The sequence below is a fragment of the Podospora pseudocomata genome, assembly GCF_035222375.1.
Source record: "Podospora pseudocomata strain CBS 415.72m chromosome 1 map unlocalized CBS415.72m_1.2, whole genome shotgun sequence".
NCBI lineage: Eukaryota > Fungi > Ascomycota > Sordariomycetes > Sordariales > Podosporaceae > Podospora > Podospora pseudocomata.
Window position 1 is genome coordinate 634,930 of NW_026946364.1, and position 25,283 is coordinate 660,212.

Below are 25,283 nucleotides of genomic sequence, written 5' to 3' on the forward strand. Positions count from 1 at the left end.
AACGGAGACACCGTCCCAGTGGGAACCCCCACGCTAAAAAGCGCCCTCGTCATCGCTTTAGGGTGGTGCTGCGCTGGTTGGCCATTGTACGTGTTGTTTATTTTGTACAAAGCCGAAGAAAGCGGGATCCTTTTCCGCTCCCTCTTTCACCCTGGGCGTATGGAAATCTGAGTGGTTGATGGTGACTGCGGGCCAGCAAAGAGAGAGAGGCAGGTAACAACAGAGTACATACGTGTACAACGTGGAGAAAAAAAAAACAAAAAAAAAGCGCTTGCCGCGGCGGCATGCGGCTCCCCCCTTCCCCGGACAAGCCCATACTTTTAGCGTGATGTATGTACAACAACAATAACAACAACAACAACAACAACAGCACAAACCCCCGTATCCAAATCGGGACACTCTTCACGTTTTGCTGATTGCGAATTGTCGACACCTTGGATGAAGAAAGCCATGTTGTCGAAATAGCACCAAAGACAACAAAGACGCTCCATTGTAGTGGCCCAGCAATACACCAATCTTTGCCACGGTGAATGACCTGGACAAATTTGGACAGATTGATGATAGCAGTGCTAATGCCATCTGATGAAACAGGACTCCCCGCGCGATCTCCAGGAAGGTTACCCCGGCCCGAGAATCGATGCCAAGAGCATCCTTTCGGGACGCCGACTCTCTCCTTGCCTCCTGCCGTGAGACGCTCAGGGGCTGGTCAAGCCGAGACCTGGAAGGCATTTTGTGCAAGACCACACACAGCTATTGGCTGCGATCTGCAACTGTGCCCCTGGATCGTGGCCCTTTTTGGAGAGCTAGTCCCGCCATCGTGATCTTCCCGATCCCGGCAGGTGCTCAACGTGCAGCGAGCGAGCAAGCTTCAAGAAGCCACGGGAGCTCTCCCCCCCTCTCTCTCTCTCTCGGGTTGTGTGTGCCATTGCCTCGCTGTGCGACGCCACGGGGACGGTGCCGCCACACCCGGCGCGGCGCTGGCCACGAGGGCCTTACCGGTCGTATGCCCGGTGGTTACGGATAGCTAGAGATAGTATACCGTTGCGAGACGGTACTGGTAACCTATCACCCTATCTAGTAAACGGAGGGAGGGTGCTCGTTTAGGCCATGAGATAGGCTAAAGTCCTCCCATCAGAGCTCGAGAAAACCCATGTGCTAGGATCAGAGTCGGTGAATGGCGGTGAAGTACGTAGCACTCAAGAAGAAGGCCTGTTGTGTAGGCCGACGTGCTCTCTCTCGCCGGGCTTTAATCCTTTAACCCCTCAGTCAAAGAGATCGCATGTTATCAATCAGACGTCTTCACGTTCTTTTCGCCCCCGACGCTTCCCGTTGGCGTTGTCGCAGCGCTATTCGAGTTGCGCCAGTCTTTATCCTTCTCTGCCCGGCAGCGTTTGACATAGTCGACGATTTGGAGGGCTGCCGCGAACGTGTTTGCCGATGTGATATCCAGGACGAGCCCACTGTAGTTGGATACGGCGAGTTGGCGACTACAAACCTCGTTTTCGACGGGCCCAACCGGCTGCGGCGCAACCACTTGCTCACATTTCGATAGTGCCGGTTCACTCGGTCGCCGTATCTTATAACTGCACTGTCTCTGCAGGCTCATTGTCCTTCGGATGCGTTCAGGGGAGGCGCAGTCCAGGGTCACCGGTATAAAGAGCCTCCCAGTGTTCTCGGCAGCTTCTTCCAACGTCTTAACAAAAGCACGCCCTACCACAGTGTCGGGGGCAAAGGCTGGAAGTACGACAGCACGCGCCCCATTGGAAGGCTTCAGCAGCAGCCGAGTGAGGTTGTCGGTGATACAAGGGTTCTCTGGCGTCTTGTCCTCGACCTGCTCAACCTTTTTCTCGTTGTTCGAGCCCTCCCAGTTGACCGTCGTCGATTCGTCGAATATCTCCATACCGACGTCGAACGAGAAGTAGCAAGGGTGTTCCGGAGTCAGAAGATGTTTGTGAGCATGGACGCCATTGGTATCTCCTTCAAAGCCGAGACTGCGTACGTCAATTAACATTGACTTGTCGTCCCCAAGGATGAAGGTCAAGAGCTCTGCCACTGTCTCCTTCCCTACACCAGGCGATCCATTGATGTGAATGAGGGGTGCTGGTTGCGGGTCCATTGGACGGCCGAGTACTTCGAAAGCAGGAATAGGTGGAGGGAAGAGGTGGGAGGAGAGGCTCGGTGGCCGTTGTTCGCGATATGAGCCCATCGGTGTGTTGTCTGATCCTTCTTACGCCCTTGTGTTGGTTCTCAGTTGATGATGCTTACTTGGTGGAGGTGGTGTGCGGGTGGAATTGACGATGAGGTCAGGGGTTTTGGCCCGGCCAGGAGAGCCTTTCTGACGAGGACTTAAAACAAAACACCATGCTGCATATGTAGCACCACCATTGACGGACACATACTGGTCGATATCGGTCGAGGCGAGGTTGCGCGGAGATGGGACGCACACCATAGCTCACCAAGAGCCTAGCTCACATCCGCGGCCCATCCTGAGTTCGGTCCCGTGGGCGCGCAAAACATGCAGAATTGACTCAAACCTGATGTTGGCACAGGAGTCCGGCAAACTCTAAAAAGGGGGGCACACCACGGCAGCCGACCAGTCTCGATCTTTCCAGGTTCCTCCCATTGAGATTGCGGGCATATGTCTGGCCCTACACTTTGGTTCCAGGAGAGGTGGCAGATACCTATCCAGGGGTGAGCTCCATTCGAGAGCCTTTCCGTCCATTTCAGAACCAGCCCGGCCTCGGGACCGACTGCTTTTTCTCGAACACAGCCACATCAAAGCGTGCCGCCAACATCAAAGCATGGAAGGAATAGGCGCCTTGAGGGAGAGGGTTTGGCCACACGGCAGAAGACGGGACAGGCGACTCTGAGGGAAGTGTGTCATCAAAGGATGTGAACGGACCTTGGTTCGATATTACGCCCGGACAAAGACCTGTCTGGACAAAGTAGAGAAAATGTACATGAGAAGCAACCGAGCCATGCAGCCGCAAAGCCCTCCCCTCCCCTCCCCTCCCCCACCCTCCATAAGAGATAACGCCAGAGGTCATGTGGTGATATTTCTTCCAACCGAAAAGAGAAGGCCGGAAGAAAGAACTCAAACCCTACCACACAGGTACAAGATGTTCTGGCTGATGGCCTCTGTTAGCTCCCCTTGGCCTGTATATACATGAGCCACCGTTCGACCCCAGACTTCGGGGTGAGGCAGCGGGAGATCGACGATGTCGCGCGGCTGGATGTGCTTTGAATACAGAAGCGCGGCCAAGACGGGAAAGAACGCACAGGCATATGGCTTGTCTGTGGGCAAGATGGTGTTAGCACCCTTCGTCTGAAGTCTTTCTATAGATAGGGGCGTAAACTCACGGATGGGAACGGTATTTCCACTTCGAATTTGTAATATATTTTCAGGCCCTGGGCTTGCCTCTCCTGTCGAGATAACAGATGATTGACGATGGCCAGTCGGAAACAAGTTCCGGCCCCTTGCGTCGGCCGATATTCTTCTAGGCCCCTCCAGCACGGGACTTGGTTCCGGGACGGTAGCCCTGAGCATATCCATGTCAAACGTCCGTGTTAACAGGAAAGGTTTTCGGTCCAGAGCGCATGGTCTAACTCGAACACGAACTGTGAGTTGGTTGGGTGGTTCCGGTGTGACTGGCGTTGTTTCGTCCTTCATTACTGTATCTTCGTCGTCTGCCGATGAATTGCCGCTGGATCTCCTGAGGGGAACAGCCGAAACGAAGCATTGTGCCTCTGATCCGTTGCCCAGAAAGACATGACCCCAAGCTTGGAGCTCCTGCCGCAGCTGGTGGCTGTTCCTTCGTGGAGCCGGTGTCACAAATGATGACGGCAAAGACTGACGACGGTCATCAAAGCTGCTGCTGGTGATTCGCGGCAAACCATCGGGATGCCTTGAGCCTTGATCTCCTATTCCTGACAGCAGTATTGATCGCGTCTCGGAGGCGAGGGTTGGCCTTCTGGGGTAATGGTGAAAAGAAGGTGACTGCGGGGAAGGAGCTGGCACTCGGGGCAAAGGCAAGCTTGCCATGGACGCTCGTCGAGAGTTTAGCCCGTGCTCGACTATAGGCGACAGAGAGCGGGCGGTGCCAGGGGAGCACTGAGGCTCGAGGTGCCTTCCTCGGTGATCTAGGCTATCTATCATGGCTCGCTCGTGTAGCCTCATCGCTATATCATTGCCAGAAGCTGGTAGCATGGCGCTGGGAGGTGGGTCTGATCTCAAGGTGGCAATAGAGAAAAGGGCACCGGTACGGGTCGTGAATGTTGGGCCTTTACAGTACTCCTGGTGTTCACGGTGGTCGACATAGACAGGAGACAAATCTGGGCGCGAGCGAGGTCGCGTCTGGGTCTCCATGATAGCGGTTTTGGTGTTGCAGAGTTCAAGAACAATGCAGATGTTGCTATGACACCCCAGGTAGAGAGATCCAGCGTTCTCTTGGCTGGTGTCGTACTAGATACACGGGCGGGCGGACTTTGCAAGGTCGATTCATGGTGATGGGAGACAGTCCCGGCCATGCTGCTTTTATTCATCTTCCCTTTCTTCCAGGCTGAAAGGTTCCCTGGGCTCAAAGCCATACTAGATGAGTACACGGTGGTTGAGTCAGACGCAGCGATGCGAGACAAAGCTCCGCAAGATGCCTGGGCTGAGTGTCGCGAACAAAGGCAGTGGCGGCAGGAGGTCTCTCTCCTGACACAGGACAAGCAGATCGAACTAGTAGTTATGAGATGTCACGGGTAGCTATCTAGGCCTTGTCGGCGATAGGTCGAATATGCTTTGTGGGCCTGGTCGCCTAGTGCCCGCCATTAACCAGTGCGACGGGTCCATGAACAAAGGAGGGTACTCTTCGGAGCACACCACCGACACATCATCTTCGCAACTTTCGTTCTCTGCCAAGGCCGAGCCCATGGCCTTGAGATCTTTGACGGATCATGCCGCACATCACTGTTGGCAGCGTCTCATATTGTGGTAAATATCTTGGAATAAGAGTGTAAGATAGATAATAGAGTCAGAATCGAGGTGGTGATGGTAGAAGGCATACATATATTGGAGGCGAAAGTTGGACTGGGAATGTCAGATGTCTTCAAGTTCATATTCGACCAATCAGATGTGAGAGCTGAAGGCGTCTCAGAATGGGACAGGGACCCCTGCAGGGTCTTGGCAGGCTGGGGAGAGCTCTGAAGCTCGCCATTGGCTGCCCTAAACACAGGTGGCACCTTGACGGCTGGAAGCCGCAAGCTGGCATTTGGCGTCCATGAATTCTGGATTATCACTTCTCATCCCATCCCATATACTTCTCTGCTGTCCTGTCATGTTGTCTGAAACATAGCGAAACAATTTTGTCTTTTACTTTCCCCTCTTCCGCACCATATTGTCTGCCCGCCATGTCCGAACCCGACACCGGCGCAAACGCCGCGAGAACAGCTCACAGCTACAAGCAGCTGAAGGAGGATTTCGTGTCCAACTTGTCAGGCGGTTCGGTGATAGAGGTAGCTCAAGTTTGCGCCGTAGCACCAGTATGAGGGACCGTCCGATGTGATACCTCAACTACCACTGACATAACAAAACTTTCAGGTAGTAACCCTCCTCTGGTCCGTCCTCCAATCCCGCCAATCCTTCTTCAAACCCTATACCCCCCTCGCCTTCGTAATCGACTACCTCCTCAACGTCGGCGCCCTCCTCCTCTCAGTAACCCTCTACTCGAGCTCCCCAATCCTCCTCAACATCCTCCTCCTCACCGCCGCAGCCTTTGTCTACGCCGTTCCACCATCCTCCTCCTCCTCCAAAAAGAAGCCAGCTAGACCCAGCAATGCGAAATCCTCCACCACCACCAACCCCCAAGGGCTTTCGGTGCTCTCCACAAAGCCCTTCCTGACAAACTACCGCGGCAACATGCTAGTAGTGACCTGCATCTGCATCCTCGCCGTCGACTTCCGCCTCTTCCCCCGCCGCTTCGCCAAGGTCGAGACCTGGGGGACTTCCCTCATGGACATGGGCGTCGGGTCGTTTGTCTACTCTGCCGGCATTGTCGCCTCTCGGCCTCTGCTAAAAGAGCGCGCAGAGGGCCAGACCACCCCCCTCGGCACAAGATTGATCAGGTCATTCCGTCATTCTTTGCCCCTTCTCGCCTTGGGAGTGGTCAGATTACTCAGTGTCAAAGGGCTGGACTACGCGGAGCACGTGACCGAGTATGGAGTTCACTGGAACTTTTTCTTCACTCTGGGTTTCCTGCCGCCGTTTGTGGCGCTTTTCCAGTCTGCGCTGGCGGTAGTGCCTTCGTATGCGGGGTTGGCGGTGTTGTTGAGTGTAGGGTATCAAACCGTTTTGGAGACGACGGAGCTCAAAGGATGGATTTTGGTTGGGGTGAGGGACAGTTTGCTGTCTATGAACAGGGAGGGGATTTGCAGTTTTTGGGGGTATCTAGCTATCTTCTTGGCCGGGCAGGACATGGGGATGGTGGTGCTGCCTAGGAGCCTGGGCTCTTCTTCAAAAGCTTCTGGAAAAGTGCTGCTGACGAAGATGGGGAGCTGGGCGGCGGTTTGGATGGGGATGTACTTTTTGGCGACGGACTACAAGTACGGGGCTGGTTTGAGCGTGTCGAGGAGGTTGGCAAACTTGCCTTACACGCTGTGGGTTGTGGCGTTCAACCAGGGGCTGCTGTTTGCTTTTGCGGTGGTGGACGTGGTGTTTTTTCCGCAGTTTTACAGCGCGGGGGATGCGAGGGCGGAGAAGGAGGCGTATGAGACGGCCACGAGCAGGGTGCTGAAGGCGTACAACAGGAATGGGCTGGCGGTGTTTTTGCTGGGGAACTTGCTTACGGGGTTGGTGAATATGACGGTGCCGACGCTTCATGCGGGCGGGCTGGCGACCATGGGAATTTTGTTGGCGTATATGGGGACTGTGACGGGGGTGGCGGTGGGGTTGGATGCGTGGGATGTTACGATCAAGTTGTAAGACATAGTAGAGGAGGGGAGAATTGTGTATCATATCAGCATGGGATCTAAAAGTTGGAAATCTGAGAAGTCTTTTTTGGCATGCTGTAGCTGTTTTACCTGATATCACTTTGAGTAGCGTGATGTTGTTCATCTCTCTCCATTATCAGGGCCATCTATGTGAGGGCAACAGAAGATATCGTGGTTCTTGGGTCTCCAAACGGTACTCCCGAGACTTTCGGCCCGACCGGACAGCCCCGAGAAAGGTTCCGAGTTTGCGGATCCGGGGGTTTCATCGTTCTCTACACGAAGTCTATACAGTGGGTTGATCCAAGGTGGTGAGACAGTCCACCACCATCGGAAGATTTGGTGATAGGGCCCAAAAGTGTTGGGCAGGAAATGTAATGTTGACGGCTCACAGCTCACGGGTTTTGCTGCTCCTTGCCAACAAGACAACATCTACTTTTTTTTGTGTGAGAAAAAAAATCCCAAATATTCTGTTTGTCAGTTCATCACAACCTTTGCCAGCCGTCCGTTCCGTCCCGTCTTGCTTAGGCTGGTCGGCGAACACGGGACGGTTGGATGAACTGGTGATACTTGTGGAATTTCACATGAAACTTTGGTCGAGTTGTACCGAATACACATGTAGACAAATTGAAGATAAGATAGGTACCTTATAGGTATTTGCGAATTGGAATCATTGTTTTGGGGCGGGCAAGTTGATATTGGAGTATAATAATTCAGTCAGCCTGGTGTTCAGGACTGCGATCCTGAACCAGTCATAGGGCTGCGGTTCTGGAATTGGTTGAAACGTCTGTCATCATTACAAGATTGACGAGATTTTTTTTCTTTCTTTTTTTTTTTTTTGGAGCATTATCTTTTTTGGAAGGGTTGGCGGTCAGCCGCATTTCCGAAACCGAGGTTGGATGGGTTGTTGGTTGATATTGACGTGTACTTTTATGTCTATGTGTGGGTGTTGTGTGTGTTGTATCTGCCCGGCAAGGTTGGAACAGGTCATCACCAAGAGGGAACTTTCCAACAGAGAAACTCGGCTCATCTCCGGAGTCAATGCCTTGTCTTCCTTCTCCAAAGTTTGGATGTTGACGTTGGACTCTGAGTTATGGTAGCGACTATGGATTGGGAGAAATACGCCCATCAGCACGGGGGGCTCGGGTGTCCTTGGTGCGACCTTTGGTTGCTGGACGTGTTTCAAGCAGAGTCAGTCGCAAGAGGCTGAAAGAGGGAATTACCTAGAATGCGACCGGAATGTTTATGCCCCGCGGCGGCATCGTGGGGTTAAGAAGCGCGGGTGCGTGGCGATCGGTTCACATCGCGATCTGTTATTTTATGCTGCTGGTAGAGTTTATGCCCCTCGTCTGAAGGCGCGATTCTTCAAGACGCGCCGGCGAATGGTGATGGCGCCACGCCACAGGAACGAACCAAACGACAAACGGACTTGGGAAGATCCAACCATATACGACCATCCAATCTTATGCATGAAGATGTCTGATACCTGTTGATATCACTGGTCATGACTGACTACGAAGCTACACCAAAGGGCTCGCTGAGAGAGAGGTGACGAAGGGCGATGGCAGACGTGCATTGCAAACGCAGACCCTTGATCCCTGCGGGTGCTTGGCTCCAGGTACGGAGTCGCTAGGCTGTTTTGGGGTCAGGTACCACACAGTGCTTGAAGACGCACCCTTGGTATCACCACCATGATCTGCGAAACAACCTTGCTTGCCCTGACAGGATCCGAGCAAAGATTGGACTTCTATCATGGATACCTAGCCATCAAGACATCAGACGGTGAGTCGGCAAATGTCAACCTCGACTTCCGAAGACCCAAGTCATCGTACGTCAAGAAGATGAACCATCATCCACGTCCAGTCGTTTATCAAGCCGGAGGGAATGGTGGAATGGTGGAATGGTAGTCTCGGCTAGAGAGACGAAGAAAAGCGCAAGAAGTCCCCGGCCGGCTAAAAATTGGCCGGCGAGATGCTATCGCAGGCTAGTTTTTGAGCCGGTATTCGGCGAGCTGATCTCAGCAGGTCAAGGTCAAGGTCGTGGTCAAGGCAGGGCAGATAATGCCTCTCTTGTATAAAGTGCTGTGTAAGTGAAGAGGCTGTACCATAGCTCCACGAAAAAAGCAATGTGATCTCGAGAGAAGCAACGAGAGGCGCTTCTGGACGTAAAAACAAGCGCGTGGTGGTCATCCCATAGGGCTTTGTGACTTTGATCTGAGACAAGACAAGACGAAACCCCAAGGGCCGACGGCATTCATTCCTTTCCATTGTCGTCGGTGTCAGGGAATTAAAGGGTTGTGCTTCTGGATCATCATGCTTGGGATTGAAAATGATACGCATGAGGCCAGCGTGGGTTGGTGCACATGAGATGTATCCACCTTTCAACTGGCCGTCACCCTCTCACCCTGGCGCTAAAACGCTCGTTTTGTCCAACTGGAGCCGTGATATTCCCACTGTATCCAATCCCAATCAAGCCAAGGAGAGGGCACATGTTGCCCGAGTGGGAGAAAGCTGGGCACCAGCAACACCACCAAGCACCACCGCAGCCGCGGGAGAAAGTGAACCTCCATCTTGGAATCTCCCACCGCCTCGAGATTCCCTCTTCGCGTCCCGCGCAAAGCCTTCGTTCATCACCCCTCCTCTCCTCCATCCTCCCCCCTCCCTCCATCCATCCCAACTCCTCTCCTCCCTCCCGTCCCGAACAGGGAGCTCACGGAAAAGGTCCCGAGTCAATTTCGGCGTGCCCCGAGTCTGCCCCCTTGGCCCGTTGTTGTGAGGGTGCATTGTTCTTTTTTGCGGCGCAAGTAAACAAGCTGCCCAGGACCAGGCCTGTCCCCGTGCTTTTTTTGCTTCCCAGAAGTCGCGTCGCCGCCAACCACAACCACCACCACCACCACTACACACACACACCTCCTGCTGCACGTTGACGCAGCGCAGCATTCATCCAGAGCGATCAACACTCAAACGGCAGGGTCCTCGATAACAATTCTCACTGGCATCGTGATCATCGCGACTTTTTTTGGTCATTGACCACCAACAACTCCATCATCTCAACATTGAAAGCAGGACGCAAACAGGCTGTTGCGACCCCATGGTGCATTGTTGCCAAAGCAAAAAGCCAAAGGGACCGACGTTTTGAAACTGCTGTCTGTCTATCTATCGGAGTACCTACTCCCTCCCACCCCCCCATCGCTCCCCCATTACCCTATTCCGCATCTCCATCCCCCTGGGTCCGCCAGACTGCGGCTTCCTGCCTCCCACCCGCTCCAGTGCAGCTGAGCTCGTCCCGCCTCATTTCGGCTTATTACGCAGTCCAAACCAAAACATTGGGATTGCTGCTGCACCTCGCACCTGCTTTGCTCTGCGCATTGGCGGAGGAGAAAAATGTCTGGTGCGTTCCAGGCACCGCCGCACCATCCGACGTCAGTTTCTGCCCTGCAGACGCCGCCCCTGAATACTGCATCGCCTGTCAATCGCCAGTACTCGCCTGGCCATCCATCGCCAACACAGGAGTACTATGCCAATCACAGCCAGCAGCCCTCCAGAGCATCGCCCGCTGATTCCTCGTCGCGACACCCTTCGCGGAGACCCAGTGCCACCAACAACGACCATCTTGCCGACCGCAATTCCCCGATGAGCTCTCGCGTCGCCGGCGCCTCGCCCGCTCCAGTGCCCGTGTCTGCGGCAGCATCTACGGCTTCTCCCGACTTTTCGGCTTCTAATCAAAGGCGAACCATGCCTGCCGCCGCTGTCCCTCCCCGGACATCCAGCTCCCGACGCGCTCCAACCTCGGAAAGATCCACTGACTCGTCGTCTCGCCGGACACACGGTGACTCGAGCCGCGAAACCAATGGCAGGATGGATTCAGCCGACGAGGCTGCCATGCAGAACTCACGCAACCACCGCCGGGCGAGCAGCCAGGCAAACAGCATTTACGACCCCCGCACAAACCCATCGGCACCTACAGCTGTTCGCTCACCACCTGTTACCACAAACTCGACCAAGGCCCCGTCGAGAGAGGCCAGCGATATCCTGAATAGCATACTTATCTCGCAGCCGGAGGTGGACATTGAACGAGAAAAGGAGCGGTTGGCACAAGCTCAGCCGCACCAACCCGCGGCCATGCTTGACGACGATGCAGCACCTCCTCCCATCGTGAATGTGGGACACAATGGCGAAGAGGCTCGGAGAGGTGGAAGGAGTCGTCACGACCACTCGAAAAGAGAAAAGCACACCAAGTTTGGCGAATACATTCTCGGTAATACAATTGGCGAGGGAGAGTTTGGAAAGGTCAAGCTCGGGTGGAAGCAGGAGGGTGGTGTTCAGGTGAGTGCAATTGTCGTACGGGTTATCCGTGGTTTGTCGTGCTGATCATGTTTCCTGCTGCAGGTGGCCATCAAGCTGATCAAGAAAGATCAGCTGGGAAGCAATCCTTCTCGTATGGCCAAGATCATGCGCGAAGTGGCCATTTTGAAGCAATTAACTCATCCAAACATTGTCAGGTTGCACAAAATGGAAGAGTCGGAGCGACATTACGGCATTGTGCTCGAGTACGCATCCGGCGGAGAGTTGTTCGACTACATTCTGAACCACCGCTATCTCAAGGACAATGCTGCCCGTAGATTGTTTGCACAGCTTGTGTCCGGTGTGGGTTATCTGCACAAGAAGGGCATCGTACATCGCGATTTGAAGCTGGAGAACCTTCTGCTGGATCGCAACCGGAACATCATCATTACCGACTTTGGCTTCGCCAACACGTTTGATCCTGCCGAGGAACTCAGCGAAGAAGAGGAGCTCAACTTGACGGACCGCGAGTTTGTCAAGCGGATGGGTCTTGACAGAGTCAAGCCCAGCGGATCCAGGAAAGGCGATCTGATGCAGACTAGTTGTGGCAGTCCATGCTACGCAGCCCCAGAGCTGGTTGTCAGCGACTCGCTATACACAGGCAGAAAGGTGGACGTCTGGAGCTGTGGTGTTATACTGGTAAGCAACCGAGCAAAGTCATCAGTTGGACGGCTTGCTAACTGGTATCCAAAACTAGTACGCCATGCTCGCTGGGTATCTGCCGTTCGACGACGACCCGGCGAACCCGGAGGGTGATAACATTAACCTTCTGTACAAGTACATTGTCAACACCCCGCTCACGTTTCCCGAATACGTCACACCTCATGCCCGAGACTTGCTGCGACGAATCCTAGTGCCCAACCCCCGCAAGCGCGCCGATTTGTTCGAAGTCGCCCGTCATAGTTGGCTCAGCGAGTATGCACATGTCGTCGAATTCATCACATCCAGCACCACCACCCCTGGCGAGATTCAAAACACTACAGTTCCGTCTGAAGACGATGCGCCAGGCCTGGCACGCAGCGCCTCTGTTCGCGAGGCATCAAAGAAGACGACGGTTCCTCCTGCATTGGGTGGATTGGCGACAAAGCAGGGCACCATTGATACCGAAGCCGAGGCGGCGGCGTACGCCAAGCAGCAACGCGATAACAAGCGCCGGACAGTCCAGGTGGAATATGTTGCCCCGAACACTCAGACGCAACGAGGAGAGGCTGCAAGTACGCAGTCTTCTGGTGGCCGCACACGCGCTCGCTCTGGCAGCCAGGGTGCCGTAGAGGTGGTGGAGCAGAATCCTGGTTCCTCCTCTTCACCGAACGACAAACAAAACTCGAGAGACCCGGCGGGAACCAAAGATGCTTATGGAAAGCCGCCGGTGTCTTCGCGGAGACCCCCAAGCGCCCACCGCAACGTCAACTCGGGTGCTGCTGCTGTACAGCGCGTCGGCGGTCGCGATGCCCGTGCTACCTCGGAGACTGCATTTTTCGGTTCCGCGGCCCCAACAACGAACGCGAGACCCAACACTGGAGGTTCCATGCAGTCCCTGGGCTCCCGAGCTGCAGGCAACCGTTCCTCGTATGGCCAGCCAGCACCGCCTGAGCTTGCCGATACAAATGCGCATGGGAAAATTCAGCAACCACCTAGCCGGGGCAAGAATTCATACGGAATGCCATCGACGGGAGACGCTCAAAATATGGAGTACGGGCGGCCCAGCATCAGCGCCATTCCTCCCAAATTCGCCCGTGTCTCGGGTTTCGAGGGTTCACCTTCTGGCTCGGGTACGAACCTCACCAACACCAGCCAGGAAGGAAAGGGACACAAGAGATCTAGCACGATGGGTGAGATTAGTGGCAAACTCTTTGGCCGCAGCGGCTCGCTGTTTGGAGGTAGGAATCGCAAGCGGCAGCAGGAGCAGCAGGAAAAGAACAAGAGATACCCGCCCGTCAGCATGAACAATGCGCTCGCAGGTGCCGAGGAACCTAGGGTGTCTATGGACTCGAAGCGATCTCGCCGGTCGTACTCTATTGGCCTTGGTAACAAGAGATCCGGCAGCATATCTGGATCCCAAGGCTCGCAGCAGGAGAAGCAGAACAGGCGGTTTTCATTTATGCCTGGCGGTTTCTCTTTCAAATCGATGGGCATTTCAAAAGATGAGCCTTCGCCTGCTTTGGACTCACAGCAAGACCTGCCGATTCAAGAGCCTCCCACGGTTGATCAGTATGGTCGATACGTCGAGCAAGATGTGGAACGGGAGCATGTGGATGCCTCTACCCTTGATGGAATGTATGCTCAGCTTCAGGGACCACCAAGAACTAACGATCAGTACGGCCAGCAGCAACCAAGGCCGCAACAACAACAACAACAACAACAACAACAGCAGCAGCAGCAGCAGCGACAGGAATATTCGTCAAATCAATACGACGGGCGTCGCCCTTCTAATGTCGAGGGGTACCAGAGCCAGACGTTGATGAATAGCAGCTCGGACCACTCAATCGACAACAATATGCGAAGGCCTGCGGGATCGGCACCACAGTTGCCACACCTTTCGCCACAAGACACGGCACAAGACGGACGCAGAGTTGCTAGCGGCGGGCGGCCCGGCCGTGGTGTGTTGCAGAAGAACAAGCGGTTTGTTGACGCGTGGGATTCGGATGGAAACACTCGGGGACATGACCACTCTGGAAGTAGTGGGCCTGCACGAAAAGTTATGGACTTTTTCCGGAGGAGGGGCAAAGCCAGAGCCGGAGAGCTGAACTAGGGGGCTGGCAGGATGGAGGCTAGTTGCCCATGTACGGATGGAAGGATGTGCGAATCGTGTCAGTTCAAACTCGGCTGGGAGTAGTTGGGGAGTTGTGTATGTTGTCGTTGTCGAGAGTTGAGCTCAAGGGCAGGAATCTTGAGAATTTTCTGTATCATGAAACCTTTTCCACCCCTCTCTCTCTCTGCGACCTCGACGAGACTTTGCATGGCATGGAATTTTGTGTTTTTTCATTATTCTCTTGGGCGCTTGGGGTTTCCGGAACGCAAAGGGAACACAGGGCAGGTGGTTTTATGCTTGAATGGCGAATGAGGGTTGTTTTTGCTACGCTGCCAGCTTTTTTATTTTAATCTCGCTGTTTATTTTCTTCAAGAAAGGGGATGATGTTTTCGCTTCTTTTTATGTTGTGTTGTCTTTACCACTTTTAAAGATGCTTTCTTGTTCTTTTCTTGCGCCTTTTCTTTTTTGTCACTGAACATTTTCCCCTCCTCTGCCCTCAAGCGCGTTTATAGCTTTTGATCATACTAGTTACCTATCTCGAGGGGTCGAAGGAGCATAAGCATGTACACGGAGGGAGAGGGAGAGAGATCGAACACAGACAAACAAGAGGGAGGATTCAAAACAGGGCACTTATACCTATATCACCACACGACAACTTTACTACAAAAGAAGGAGAAAAGCGCGCGAAGAAAGAAGGAGAAATCATTATATGTCCTTGTAATAACATCAACAACACCAACAATCAGAAAGATGAGAAAGAGGAGAAGAAGAAACAAAAAGAAGCGTTGCATTGCCTTTTTTTTTTTTTTTTTTTGTGCGTTTCATTGCGTGTCTGCGTTGCTCGGTTGCTGTTGTAGTCCTTGACGGACAACTTTCTTGTGTGTGTGTGTGTGTGTGTGTGTGTGTGTGTGTGTGTGTGTGTGTGTGTGTGTGTGTGTGTGTGTATGTGTGTGTATCTAAAGTAGCGTATGTTATAGGGCTTGCTGGTATCGTGGGTTGTCCTCAGGGGCTAGCTCTTGTTGGAGCGAGACTATTTTCTCTTGTTGATATTTGGGGCAATATGTGTTGTAATTGGTTTCTTGGAGGTTGAGAAGGGGGGAGGGGAAATAGTAGCCAGGAAACCTGTATACGTAGTAGATCTTATTCTCGGGGATTTCCTTGTAATGTAATCTCAACTGAACATGCTACCTACGACACGCTGAATTCCATCGACACCAACTCAGATCTCATCCGATATTCACTGCAACCACACAAGGTCATTCTAGCAAGGAAGAACCTTGCAAAAATTTCCTCCTCGTGTCCATGTTCCAGACACCTTCCCTGCAAAGACTGTGAGACGCTAGAGTATGCAAAGGAAGAAGAAAACCAGCCGAGTTCCTGCTTCTTGTCTTACACTGGCTACACCATGCCTTGCACACAGCCAATTTTATTGCCAGCAAGCAGCCCATGGCCAAAAGGGGATCACTCCTTTCGCCCTACCCCTTGTTGAGGGTTGGTAGGTCAGTATCTCCCAGAATTCATAATCATAAAATCGCAACAGACACCACATAACGACTTGCTAAGCAACCACCATTGACCCCCATTTAATTTATATATATATATATATATATGTATATATATATATCACCCAGATAATGATGCCTCCCAACCTCCTCACAACAAGACAGACAGACGGCTTCCAACTACAACAACAGCAACAAACAAATTCTCCCCGTAATATACCATGAATAAATAACCCCCTACCCCTCCCTCCCTCCCTCCCTTCCTTCCCTCCTTTCCATACCCAGAGTACCATCGAGTGTGTGTGTGTACCGAATCACACGCCTCCCCTTCCCACAACCCCCGCCCCTCCATGATATATTTCCTACCGCCCAGAGAAAAGAAACCCCTCTATTTATGAAAGGAAAAGAAAAACCCACTCCACCCAACTAACCCCTCCATCCATTCATCCCTCCCCATAAAAGAGGGAAAATGACACTGCTAAAGTGATGAGAGGAAAGAAAGAAAAAGAAAGACCCTACATGCATCCTGCCTCGCTTTTTCACTTTTTCTCACCCACCAAACTGAAGCGAAGGGAGGGGGGTTGCACAAAACACCATAACCGATTGTGACGAGTTCGCAGGTAGATGTTTGTGTGTGTTTAACCAACGTTCTCAATCTGATGATGATCACCACCATTGTTGCCATTACCGTTCCCCCCATTGCTGTTATTGCTATTGTCCTTATTCCTCTTCTTCTCCTTCTTCGCCCACCTCAGACCGCAGGCGTTGCAGAGCGTCTTCGGACCGTTGGGTCCCTTGCGCCATTCGGGCGAGTCAAGCGTTCCTAGCGTCATAAAAATCAGTTCACCGCAGATAGAAAGATAAAGAAAAGACAGAAATGAAAGAGAAGATACCTACCGCAATCGGTACAAACATACTCCTCCGTCACCTTCAACTTCTTCTTCTTATCCCCCCCTCCCCCCCTCGGGTCCCTGTCAGCCGGTATCGCGATCCCCGCATCCCCCTTCACCAGCGTCGGGCTCGCGTTCCCCGTCGTGATCCCCCTGCTCCTCTCCCCCTGCTGGTACCGCAACCCGGTAAGCATCTCGATCGTGTCCACGTGCGTCCCGCCTTCGTACCGCGCCATCTTGTCCCTGATCGAATCCGGCCTGTTGCTCCCCGTCATCCCCTCCAGCGCCTCCCTCGTCAGACTCACCGCCGCCGCCGCGGCAGCAGCAGCCGCAGCCGCGCTGGCGCTCGCGGGCAAGTTGGGAGGCGGCATGTCGGCCGAGGCGGCGGCATTCCCAGACATGGTGTACATCGGCGACGTGGCCGTCGGCCTGGCGCCCCCACCACCAAAGAAAGTGGACGTGTCCGCGTCAGAAGGGGTGATGTCCGATCTTCCTTCCTGACTCTGCCGCCACGTGCGGTGCGACTCCTCCACCTCGTCCTGCTCCTCCCGCTTGAGCTCCGCTATCCGGCGCTTGAGCCGCTCGTTTTCAATCTTGTGCTCCAGGAACGAGTCCAAAAACCCGGCGTTCTTGGTCGGGTACGGACGGGACATCATAAAGACGGCCTGGCAAAAGGGGGATTGGTTGTTGGGGTTGGGCGCGAACTTCGCGGCGGCGATGTGGGCGTGGCCGACGGACTCAAAGATGGCGTACTTGTTGTCGGATTTTCGGAGGCGGTAGAACAATCGGAGCGGGGAGCCCGAGGCGATGGACTCGTTGAGCTCCGAGGTGAAGACGCCGACGTCGTCGGGGTGGATCAGGTCTTTGAGAAAGACGTCGAGGAGGTCGGCCGGCTTGTGGCCCGTGAGTTTCTCGACGCTGGGGGAGACATGCTTGATGCGGCCGTTGGCGTCGAGGATATGGAGGAAGTCCTGGAGCTCTTCTACGACTTTGGCGGGCCAGTTGCGGCGCTTGGTGAACTCGGTGACCGTGTTGGCCGTGGTGTTGGAGCCGCCACTCCCACCCCCACTTCCGGATCCCAACGTCGCGACGGGGAGGGGGCCGGCGCCGGGCCCGACTCCTCCTCCTCCGCCGCCGCCTACGTTTGCGGTGGATGACGAGTCGTCCGGGGAGAAGGGCAGGTCGACCGACGGCGCCAAGCCTGCTGACGGGGAGGGCTGTACGGCGGCGGGGCCTGAGGGGTTGAAGGGCTGCTGGGCGTCGAGGCTCATGGACATGTTGTCGTCAAATGGGGGAAACATGGAAGTGTCCAGCAGCGACATCATGTCGTTCGGATCACCGCTCATCTGCACGACCAATCGGCCACAGGCGTCAGTGTGGGGTGAGTACTGTTTTTTCGTCATATGTTGGAGGAACTCAAGCTTGGTGATGGTGATCGGATGAAGACAAGGTATAGGTAGGTACAGGTACAGGTATAGGTATAGGTACGTGACATGCGAAAATGAGAACAAAGACAAAGAAACAAAATTAGACGACAAGAGTTTTTGCTGTTGTTGCTTGCGAAAACGTCAAGAGTAGTAGTTGCTCACAGTAACGCCGCCCACGGAGCCCGTGCCATAGCCAAAATAGTTGCTCCCCGACAGAGAGGGAGGAGGCCCGTGAGACATGGTAAATAGTACGGAATAGTTGGTGTGAGTGCTGTGGTTTGCTGCTGGGTCGCAGCAGGGGTGTATGGTTCGTAGGCTCCTTTTTAGGGGGAGGCTGCGAGTTGACCGACTAGGAAATAATGTAAAGCAACGCAGCAGCGCATCGAGGAGGACCCCTTCTGGCGCTGCACATTGCCGGGTCGCGAGACAAGTAGAACTTTTGTCGGGTGTGTTGAGGGGTCAAAAAAACATCAACGACACCACCGTCCGAGTATATGAGTATTTGCGAGATTGGCGAGAGCTAGGTTGATTCGAGACGAATAATAAGCCGGGAAGATAGGTAGGATATAAGGGCGACAGCCAAGGTTTGGCTGTAAAAGGGGAGGCAACACCTGGTTTGATGATGGCAGCAGCAAAGCAAAAACTCGGCCGCGGGAACCCTTTTTAGGGAGGATGGGATTCCTTCAATTCAGGATGGGAATCTCTTTCGCAGCGGACCCCTCGCCCCCCGTTGCCCCCCCAGACATGGCCTGAGCTTCAGCTGCCAGGCCTGCCACCGCTCAACGTCAGAACTGTGACCGGGATGGTGTGTCCTCGACGTGGGACTCGGGTGACGACGCTAAACCCTGCCGACAGGATGCCCAGTGGTGCCCTGACTGGAGCTGACTGGTTGCGAGATATTCCCTCCAATCTGTAGCGGTCTAGACTCGGGGAAGAGACGTCAGCGCAGCCGAAGCGGGACTCGCCCCAAGATGCTGTCTGTATCTCTATATAGACCAGAGACCTCATGAACCTTGCCGACCCCGTGGCGGAAGAGGCACCGCAGGCACCTGGCAGGCCGGGAGTGTGTGAGAGTGTGTGAGAGTGTGTTTGTGATGAGCAGGGACTTTTCCAGGGCCGCAATCGTAAGTGTAGCTCTAGCAAAACTGACATCATCTGGCCTGTATAAGGCGGTACAGAGAAGGGTTCCGGCGTCCCTGTGGCACCTCCGAGAGCCCGAATTATTGATTGGGGGATACGGCCGCCCAGTCAGCGCCGTGGCATTCACGGTTGGTCCTTGCTGACCGGATTCGGGGAAGTCCACGTGCAGAACCTATACCTGTGGTTTTACGAATTATTCTAGGGTTCTTTTTCCTTTTTTTTTTGGGTGTCCATGGTGATCTTCAACGAAGCCTTTAGCCTAGAACCATGTGTTCCGGCGCATGCGGGGTTCAGAGATACCACCCCCTCCTCTCTTTGTCAGCGGTACCTTTAAAAACGTACACGGAGCTGAGGTCGCTCCTCCGGGGTCTGTCCTTGCACTCGCCTACCCGGTTGCTCAGTGCTGCCTGATTTCCACTGAGCTCAGATCCCACGTGAGGACGTGTTTCGCAACCCTTGCCTCTGCCAAAGACCGCGACAGGTACGCGCTTTGCATCTACCTAGCCCAGCAGACGTCAGGGATGGTTTTCCCATCCAAGAGGCTTCTTCCACATCACGCACGACTCCATCGCATATTCTCGCAACCCTCCTCCCAAGATATTTTCTTCAAGCCAAGAGGCACCTACCACGCTGCATGCATAAAATCAGCCAACGATCTCTAGCGCGTGGGACCCTTCATCGTATGATTTAGGTTGACTTGTTTCGACCCTCGATCCCTACGCGAGAAACACCATGTCGAGGATCGAGAAGCTGTCCATCTTGGGCGTGCGCTCATTCAGTCCCCATGAGCAGCAGGCCATCGCTTTTAACACACCGCTCACCCTGATTGTCGGGTACAATGGTTCGGGCAAGACGGTGGGTCTCTGCGTTGCCGTTATTCCGTGCCAACAACATGGCGTCGATGCTGATGATGTGTTTTAGACTGTGATCGAATGCCTCAAATATGCCACCACGGGTGAGCTCCCGCCCAACAGTAAAGGCGGTGCCTTTATCCATGAGCCTGAGCTGGAAGGCGAAAAGGATGTGCGCGCCCAGGTCAAGGTGTCGTTCAGATCAACCATAGGAGAGCAGTATGTCTTGACTCGCAATGTGCAATTGACAGTCAAAAAGACCACAAGATCGATGAAGACACTGGAAGGCAGTCTTCTTCTGAGGGGCCAGTCTGGAGGAAAATCTTCGGACCGTCATGTCATTTCCACCAGAGTAATGGAGCTGGACAAGTTGGTCCCAGAGAAGCTTGGTGTTTCGCCAGCCGTGCTTGAGGCCGTCATTTTCTGCCACCAGGATGAGTCCATGTGGCCCATGAGCGAACCCTCGGCTCTGAAGAAGCGGTTCGATGAAATCTTCGAGGCCATGAAATACACCAAGGTAATCGACAATCTCAAAGTGCTCCGCAAGAGAAAGGGAGAAGAGCTGCGAGAATTGAAAATTCAAGAGACGCAAGACAAGGTCAACAAGGAGAGAGCCGACAAGGTTGGCAGGCTCATAATACAAATGAGCCAGGAGATTGAAGAAGCGCAGACAAAATGCAGCGATATCCTCAAGCAAATGGGAGCCAAGGCCAAGGAAATCAAGGACAAGCACGAACAGGCCAACAGTTTCTTGAAGATTGTGAACGACCTGCAAAACAAGACCGAGAAGCTCGAATACAAGAGCGAAGCTATCAGGGAACTACGGAGCCGTATCGAAGAACTGCCGGATAGTGATGATGTACTGCGGAACACTCTGGCTGAGTATGCGCAGACAATAGAGAGGACTGTGGCCGACAGAGATAGGAAGCAGGCACAGCAACAGGAGCTCCAAGCGGATCTAAAGCAGTCTCGGGACAGGCATACGGCCAAAGTTGCCGAACAGGGCAAACATCAATCCGATAAGGACAAGTATGAGCGCCAACTGGCCACAAGAGATCGAATGGTTCACGAGGCGGCCGAGCGCCACGAGATTCGCGGCTACGATGGAGACCTGGACGGTGATCTGATCGAGTCTTTTTACGAACGTATCCAGAAAGCCCTCAACGACAAAAAGCACGAGCTGGAGCGGCTCCAAAAGAGCAATGCTGAAGAACTGGACAAGAAGAGCTCTGTTATTGCTGAGCTTGAAGGCCGGAAACAATCACTGAACCGGGATCGGGCCTCAGCAAAACAACGCATCATGGCCATTGGGAGGGAGTCAGCCACCGTTCAAGGCGAACTTGGTTCTCTCGACGTGGACGAGGGCTCTGAGGCTGCTCTTCGTGCAGAAATGAAAGAAGTCGAGGCAAGGATTGAGGCAGCAAAGGCCGACGAACAATCTGCGGACCTCGACGACCAGATCAAAAAGGTCCAGGATGAGATCTGGCAACTGGAAACTCAAGCTGCCAAGCTCGGGCGGGAACTGGTTGAATGCACCAGACTGGCGTCTGAGCGTGCACAGCTTGATCTGCGCAAGAAGCAGCTGACTGACCGACGGCGCGATCTTGATATTCTCAAGAATACCTGGTCTGAGCAGCTGTCGGCGCTTCTGGGCGCAAACTGGACACCGGACACTGTCGAAGCTGAATTTCAGAGCGCCTTGAGAAAGCAGGACGGTGTTGTTGCCGAAGCCAGAAAACAGAAAGACGCCACGCAGCAAGAACTCAAGCAGGTCGAGTACAAGCTGTCCACCACTCGGGACCGGCACATCAAGCTTTTAACAGAGATGAAGAGCTGCCAACGTGACGTTTTGAAAGCACTACGTGCCACCAGGGACGAGAACGACCCTGAGCACCCCCCTATCGACAACTACGAGGCGCAGACAAAGCACGTAGAGACGGAGCTTGCCCAGATCGAGTCTGATCTCAAGTTGACTGAAGAGATGAAGACCTACTACACCAAGGTCAAGACAGTTGCCGAAAAGCACAACAAGTGCAACCTTTGCGACCGAGATTTCCACAACCAGGAAGACGTAAAGAGAAGGGTCTTCAACAAGATTGCCAAGGCACTTGGCGATGAAGTGAAGCAGGAGTTGGAGGCGGACAGGGCAGATTTCGCTGCTCGTTTGAGGCAGTTGAAAGCTGTGCGTGCCCAGTATGATACCTATGGACGTCTCGAAAAGGAGGTGCCTACCCTGTCCGCGGAGCTCAATGTCTGCACAATCCAAAAGGAAGACCTGGTGCGGCGGCTGGAGGACAAGGACCTCGCCTTTGGCAAGGCGGAAGAGCAACGACGGGAGATGGACTCTCTCAGCAAGAATGTTTTGAAGATTTCTCAAAATCACAAAGACATCCAGGAAGCCGAGAGGCAGGTCGAGCGGTCGCAGCAATCTTCAAGCGTGACCACTCGCAGTCCCGACGAAATCAACGAGGAGCAGACCACCTGTGCGGAGCAAACTCGTGTCGCCCAGACCAGACTCAACAAGCTCACTGTCGAGAGACAGCGACTCAAGGATTTGGCTTCGCAGCTCGAGGTGGAGAGGCTTGAGTTGAGACACAAGATAGCCACTGCGGCCCAGCAACTTGAGCGGAAGAAGAGTCTTCAAGACCAAATTCGTCGCTTCAAGGAGGAACAAGCACAGCTCCGCGAGTCGGTTCAGACTGCTGACAATGATCTGGAAGCCCTCGAGCCCGAGATGGCCACCGCACGCTCTGCCCTTGACGAAGTGCGGCAACACGGTCGGGCCAAGGAGCAAAAGGTCACAGAGAAGCGCGATGCTATCGGGGGCACTGTCAGTGAGCTCAGGATGATTAACGGTGAAATTCAAGAGTATCTCGAGCGTGGTGGCCCCTCGAATCTAGCTTCCAACCAGCGCGCCATTACCACGCTGGAGGCAACTATTGCCAGCATTGAGGCTGAGATGAAGGATTTGACCGTGCAGATCAACAAGCTGAATAAGGAGATTGACAACAGCGACGCCAAGAAGAGAAACATCTCCGACAATCTCACCTACCGCAAGAACCTCCGCGAGCGTGTCGCTCTTCAACAGGAGATTGAGGAGCTCAAATCCCGCAAAGCCGAGGAAGACTACCAGCGTCTCAGCCTCGAGGCGCGCATCCTCGAAGATCAACGAGGCCTGTTGACGGCGGAGCGGGAACGGTTGATGGGCAACGTGGCGTCGAAGGACGACCAGCTGAGCCGGCTGCAAGAAGAATACGATCTCGACCTCAAGGGCGCCAAGGCCAAGTACAAGGAATCACACATCAAGGTTGAGACGACCAAGGCGGCTATTGACGACCTTGGCCGGGGCACCGTGGCTCTCGACCATGCCATTATGCAATTCCACTCTCTCAAAATGGAGGAGATCAACCGCATCATCGGCGAGCTCTGGAGGGAGACGTACCAAGGCACAGACATTGACACGATCCAGATCCGGTCCGACGTAGAGTCGGGTGCCGGTTCGGGAGGCGGCGGCAAGCGCAACTACAACTATCGGGTGTCGATGGTCAAGGGCGACACGGAGATGGACATGCGCGGGCGGTGCTCGGCAGGCCAAAAGGTGCTGGCGAGCATCATCATCCGGCTGGCGCTGGCCGAGTCGTTTGGCGTCAACTGCGGCCTGATCGCGCTGGACGAGCCGACGACCAACCTCGACAGCGACAACATCCGCAGCCTGGCGAGCAGCCTGCACAGGATCATCAAGGCGAGGCAGTCGCAGGGGAACCTGCAGCTGATTGTGATCACCCACGACGAGGAGTTTTTGAAGCACATGCGGTGCCAGGACTTTTGCGACACGTTTTACCGGGTGGAGCGCAACGCGAGGCAGAACAGTGTTATTCGGGTGGAAAACATCACGAGGATCTCCGAGTAAGAGAGGGTAGACAGCATGTATATGTTGATGAGGTATTAATTAGCAAATGGAGGGTATGGGAGTTGATCACGGTAATGTGTGTCTTTAGCTGAACAGGGACAGGTGATTGCGGAAAAAGGAGGGGATAATATGGGAGATCAACGCTCGCCCGAGGTACATTGTGAGGTAGCCCGCATTATATGACTGGATGGGGTGATGCTCGAAATTGTTAGAGGGTACGAAGCACGACTTGTATTGGGGGGTTAGAATGCCGAATTTACGGCAGGCAAGAGGATGCGGTGACGCCTTGGGGTTTTTGAAGGACTCAACAGCAATCCAGTTAATGTTGCCCTGCAGGTCACTCGGGTAAACGCAGGCAAGCAGTAAAGTGTATATCTGAGCCTCTACTGCTAATATTACTCTTGCAATCTGGTTTCTATAGTCTTGATCAGCATTGGCTCTTGAACATGCATCAGACAGACCTACCATGGCGTAACCGCCTCAGGATGCCGACTGTGTTGTTGCCCTCCGTCTCTTGGTCTATATCTCTCGACCTAAGACAGGCAGTAAACACATCGGCTTTCTATAGAGCAGAGCTTACAGCTTGTCTCCATCTTCCCTTCTTGTCCTGTAAAACTGCTTGGGAAGTCCCTTCTACAAGTCCTCCTCATCATCATCCCTCCTCCTGTTGTTATTATCCCTCACCCCCGGACTCCTCGACCTCGACCTCCCACTCCTCTGCCCCCTATTATCCCTCCCCCTACCACCACCTCCTCCAGCAGATCTCCCACCTCCTCTAATCTCCCCATTATGACCCTGCTGGTTGTTCCCCTTCCCAGGAGGCGGCCTCACAAACGCAAAGTCAACTTGCACGTTCTGGTCCAAGAGGGGCGTGTTGTGCGCCCCGTCGATGGCGGCTCTTGCTTCCTCAATGGTGGAGTACTCGATCAAGGCGTAGCCCTGTTTCTGTCAGCCAACCTTTTGAGCAAAGGGGGGAGGGGGGGGGAAGATACCTTGACATAACCCGTCCGTCTGTCCAGGTTGAGATGTAGGTTCCTTATCTCGCCGTACTCCCCAAACATGTCGTGGATGGCCTCCTCGTCGGCCTCCTCGTGTACGTTGGTCACCATGATGATCCAGCCTTCGATCGAGCGGACGGCCGTGGCGCGGGTGTGCGTTTGCATGGCTGAGGTGTTGGCGTAGGTTGAGGAGATGGTGGTTGTTGTTGTTGTTGTTGTTGTGGCGGGTTGTTCTTGCTGGGGCTCGTCCAGCTCCATTGTGTCGTTGTTGTCGGCAGTGGACATTTTAATTGCTTTATTTCGTGTCTTGGGAAATAATAAGATTGTTTGGTTGCTGCGTACGAAGCCGAGATTGTTTGTTTGTTCTTCTCGGGTGGTGGTGGGATATCGTCGGGTCGTAAAAACAAAACAAAGTCGCCGGTTGGGATAATTGGGAATAGTCGCGGGGAGTTGGCAGTCGGTCGCGAGAAATGGGTGTGGGGCTGGTTGGTAACCCCAACC

General features: G+C 54.0%; 7 protein-coding genes across 7 annotated transcripts; 3 read left to right on the top strand and 4 right to left on the bottom strand.

Moving 5' to 3' along the window:
* Positions 1–1,285: 1,285 nt before the first annotated feature.
* QC762_101838 (uncharacterized protein) lies at positions 1,286–2,206 on the bottom strand (the record flags this gene model as incomplete). The annotated part of the gene is made up of 1 exon (XM_062884571.1): positions 1,286–2,206. One exon carries the CDS (start codon positions 2,204–2,206, stop codon positions 1,286–1,288), a length of 921 nt encoding a protein of 306 aa, XP_062747415.1.
* An 820-nt stretch (positions 2,207–3,026) lies between these two features.
* Positions 3,027–7,002, bottom strand: QC762_101840 (uncharacterized protein). Its single transcript, XM_062884572.1, has 2 exons — positions 3,361–7,002; positions 3,027–3,294 (listed from the first exon to the last, which is right to left on the bottom strand). Exons 1-2 carry the CDS (start codon positions 4,364–4,366, stop codon positions 3,095–3,097), a joined length of 1,206 nt encoding a protein of 401 aa, XP_062747416.1. The 5' UTR covers positions 4,367–7,002; the 3' UTR covers positions 3,027–3,094.
* Positions 4,845–7,116, top strand: GWT1 (Glucosaminyl phosphatidylinositol (GlcN-PI) nositol acylation protein). The gene is made up of 2 exons (XM_062884573.1): positions 4,845–5,526; positions 5,585–7,116. The coding sequence occupies exons 1-2, from the start codon at positions 5,395–5,397 to the stop codon at positions 6,962–6,964; spliced, it is 1,512 nt and encodes a 503-aa protein (XP_062747417.1). The 5' UTR covers positions 4,845–5,394; the 3' UTR covers positions 6,965–7,116.
* A 2,329-nt stretch (positions 7,117–9,445) lies between these two features.
* Positions 9,446–14,880, top strand: QC762_101860 (uncharacterized protein). The gene is made up of 3 exons (XM_062884574.1): positions 9,446–11,294; positions 11,358–11,951; positions 12,010–14,880. Exons 1-3 carry the CDS (start codon positions 10,353–10,355, stop codon positions 14,062–14,064), a joined length of 3,591 nt encoding a protein of 1,196 aa, XP_062747418.1. The 5' UTR covers positions 9,446–10,352; the 3' UTR covers positions 14,065–14,880.
* A 1,050-nt stretch (positions 14,881–15,930) lies between these two features.
* On the bottom strand, positions 15,931–19,214 carry WC-2 (White collar-2 protein light receptor). The gene is made up of 3 exons (XM_062884575.1): positions 18,046–19,214; positions 16,464–17,844; positions 15,931–16,389 (listed from the first exon to the last, which is right to left on the bottom strand). Exons 1-3 carry the CDS (start codon positions 18,121–18,123, stop codon positions 16,205–16,207), a joined length of 1,644 nt encoding a protein of 547 aa, XP_062747419.1. The 5' UTR covers positions 18,124–19,214; the 3' UTR covers positions 15,931–16,204.
* Positions 19,215–19,247: 33 nt separating this feature from the next.
* Positions 19,248–25,072, top strand: RAD50 (DNA repair protein rad50). The gene is made up of 2 exons (XM_062884576.1): positions 19,248–19,878; positions 19,945–25,072. The coding sequence occupies exons 1-2, from the start codon at positions 19,756–19,758 to the stop codon at positions 23,782–23,784; spliced, it is 3,963 nt and encodes a 1,320-aa protein (XP_062747420.1). The 5' UTR covers positions 19,248–19,755; the 3' UTR covers positions 23,785–25,072.
* Positions 24,418–25,272, bottom strand: QC762_101890 (uncharacterized protein; the record flags this gene model as incomplete). The annotated part of the gene is made up of 2 exons (XM_062884577.1): positions 24,777–25,272; positions 24,418–24,723 (listed from the first exon to the last, which is right to left on the bottom strand). The coding sequence occupies exons 1-2, from the start codon at positions 25,065–25,067 to the stop codon at positions 24,418–24,420; spliced, it is 597 nt and encodes a 198-aa protein (XP_062747421.1). The 5' UTR covers positions 25,068–25,272.
* Between the last annotated feature and the right edge of the window lie 11 nt (positions 25,273–25,283).

Coding starts and splice junctions, on each gene's coding strand:
- QC762_101860 (XM_062884574.1), top strand. CDS start 10,353: ATGTCTGGTGCGTTCCAGGCACCGCCGCACCATCCGACGTCAGTTTCT. Junction 11,295..11,357: donor AGCAGGAGGGTGGTGTTCAG/GTGAGTGCAATT, acceptor TTCCTGCTGCAG/GTGGCCATCAAGCTGATCAA. Junction 11,952..12,009: donor GGAGCTGTGGTGTTATACTG/GTAAGCAACCGA, acceptor ATCCAAAACTAG/TACGCCATGCTCGCTGGGTA.
- WC-2 (XM_062884575.1), bottom strand. CDS start 18,123: ATGTCTCACGGGCCTCCTCCCTCTCTGTCGGGGAGCAACTATTTTGGC. Junction 17,845..18,045: donor GCTCCGTGGGCGGCGTTACT/GTGAGCAACTAC, acceptor ACGAAAAAACAG/TACTCACCCCACACTGACGC. Junction 16,390..16,463: donor GTATGTTTGTACCGATTGCG/GTAGGTATCTTC, acceptor TTATGACGCTAG/GAACGCTTGACTCGCCCGAA.
- RAD50 (XM_062884576.1), top strand. CDS start 19,756: ATGTCGAGGATCGAGAAGCTGTCCATCTTGGGCGTGCGCTCATTCAGT. Junction 19,879..19,944: donor ACAATGGTTCGGGCAAGACG/GTGGGTCTCTGC, acceptor GATGTGTTTTAG/ACTGTGATCGAATGCCTCAA.
- GWT1 (XM_062884573.1), top strand. CDS start 5,395: ATGTCCGAACCCGACACCGGCGCAAACGCCGCGAGAACAGCTCACAGC. Junction 5,527..5,584: donor AAGTTTGCGCCGTAGCACCA/GTATGAGGGACC, acceptor CAAAACTTTCAG/GTAGTAACCCTCCTCTGGTC.
- QC762_101840 (XM_062884572.1), bottom strand. CDS start 4,366: ATGGAGACCCAGACGCGACCTCGCTCGCGCCCAGATTTGTCTCCTGTC. Junction 3,295..3,360: donor TGGAAATACCGTTCCCATCC/GTGAGTTTACGC, acceptor TCTTGCCCACAG/ACAAGCCATATGCCTGTGCG.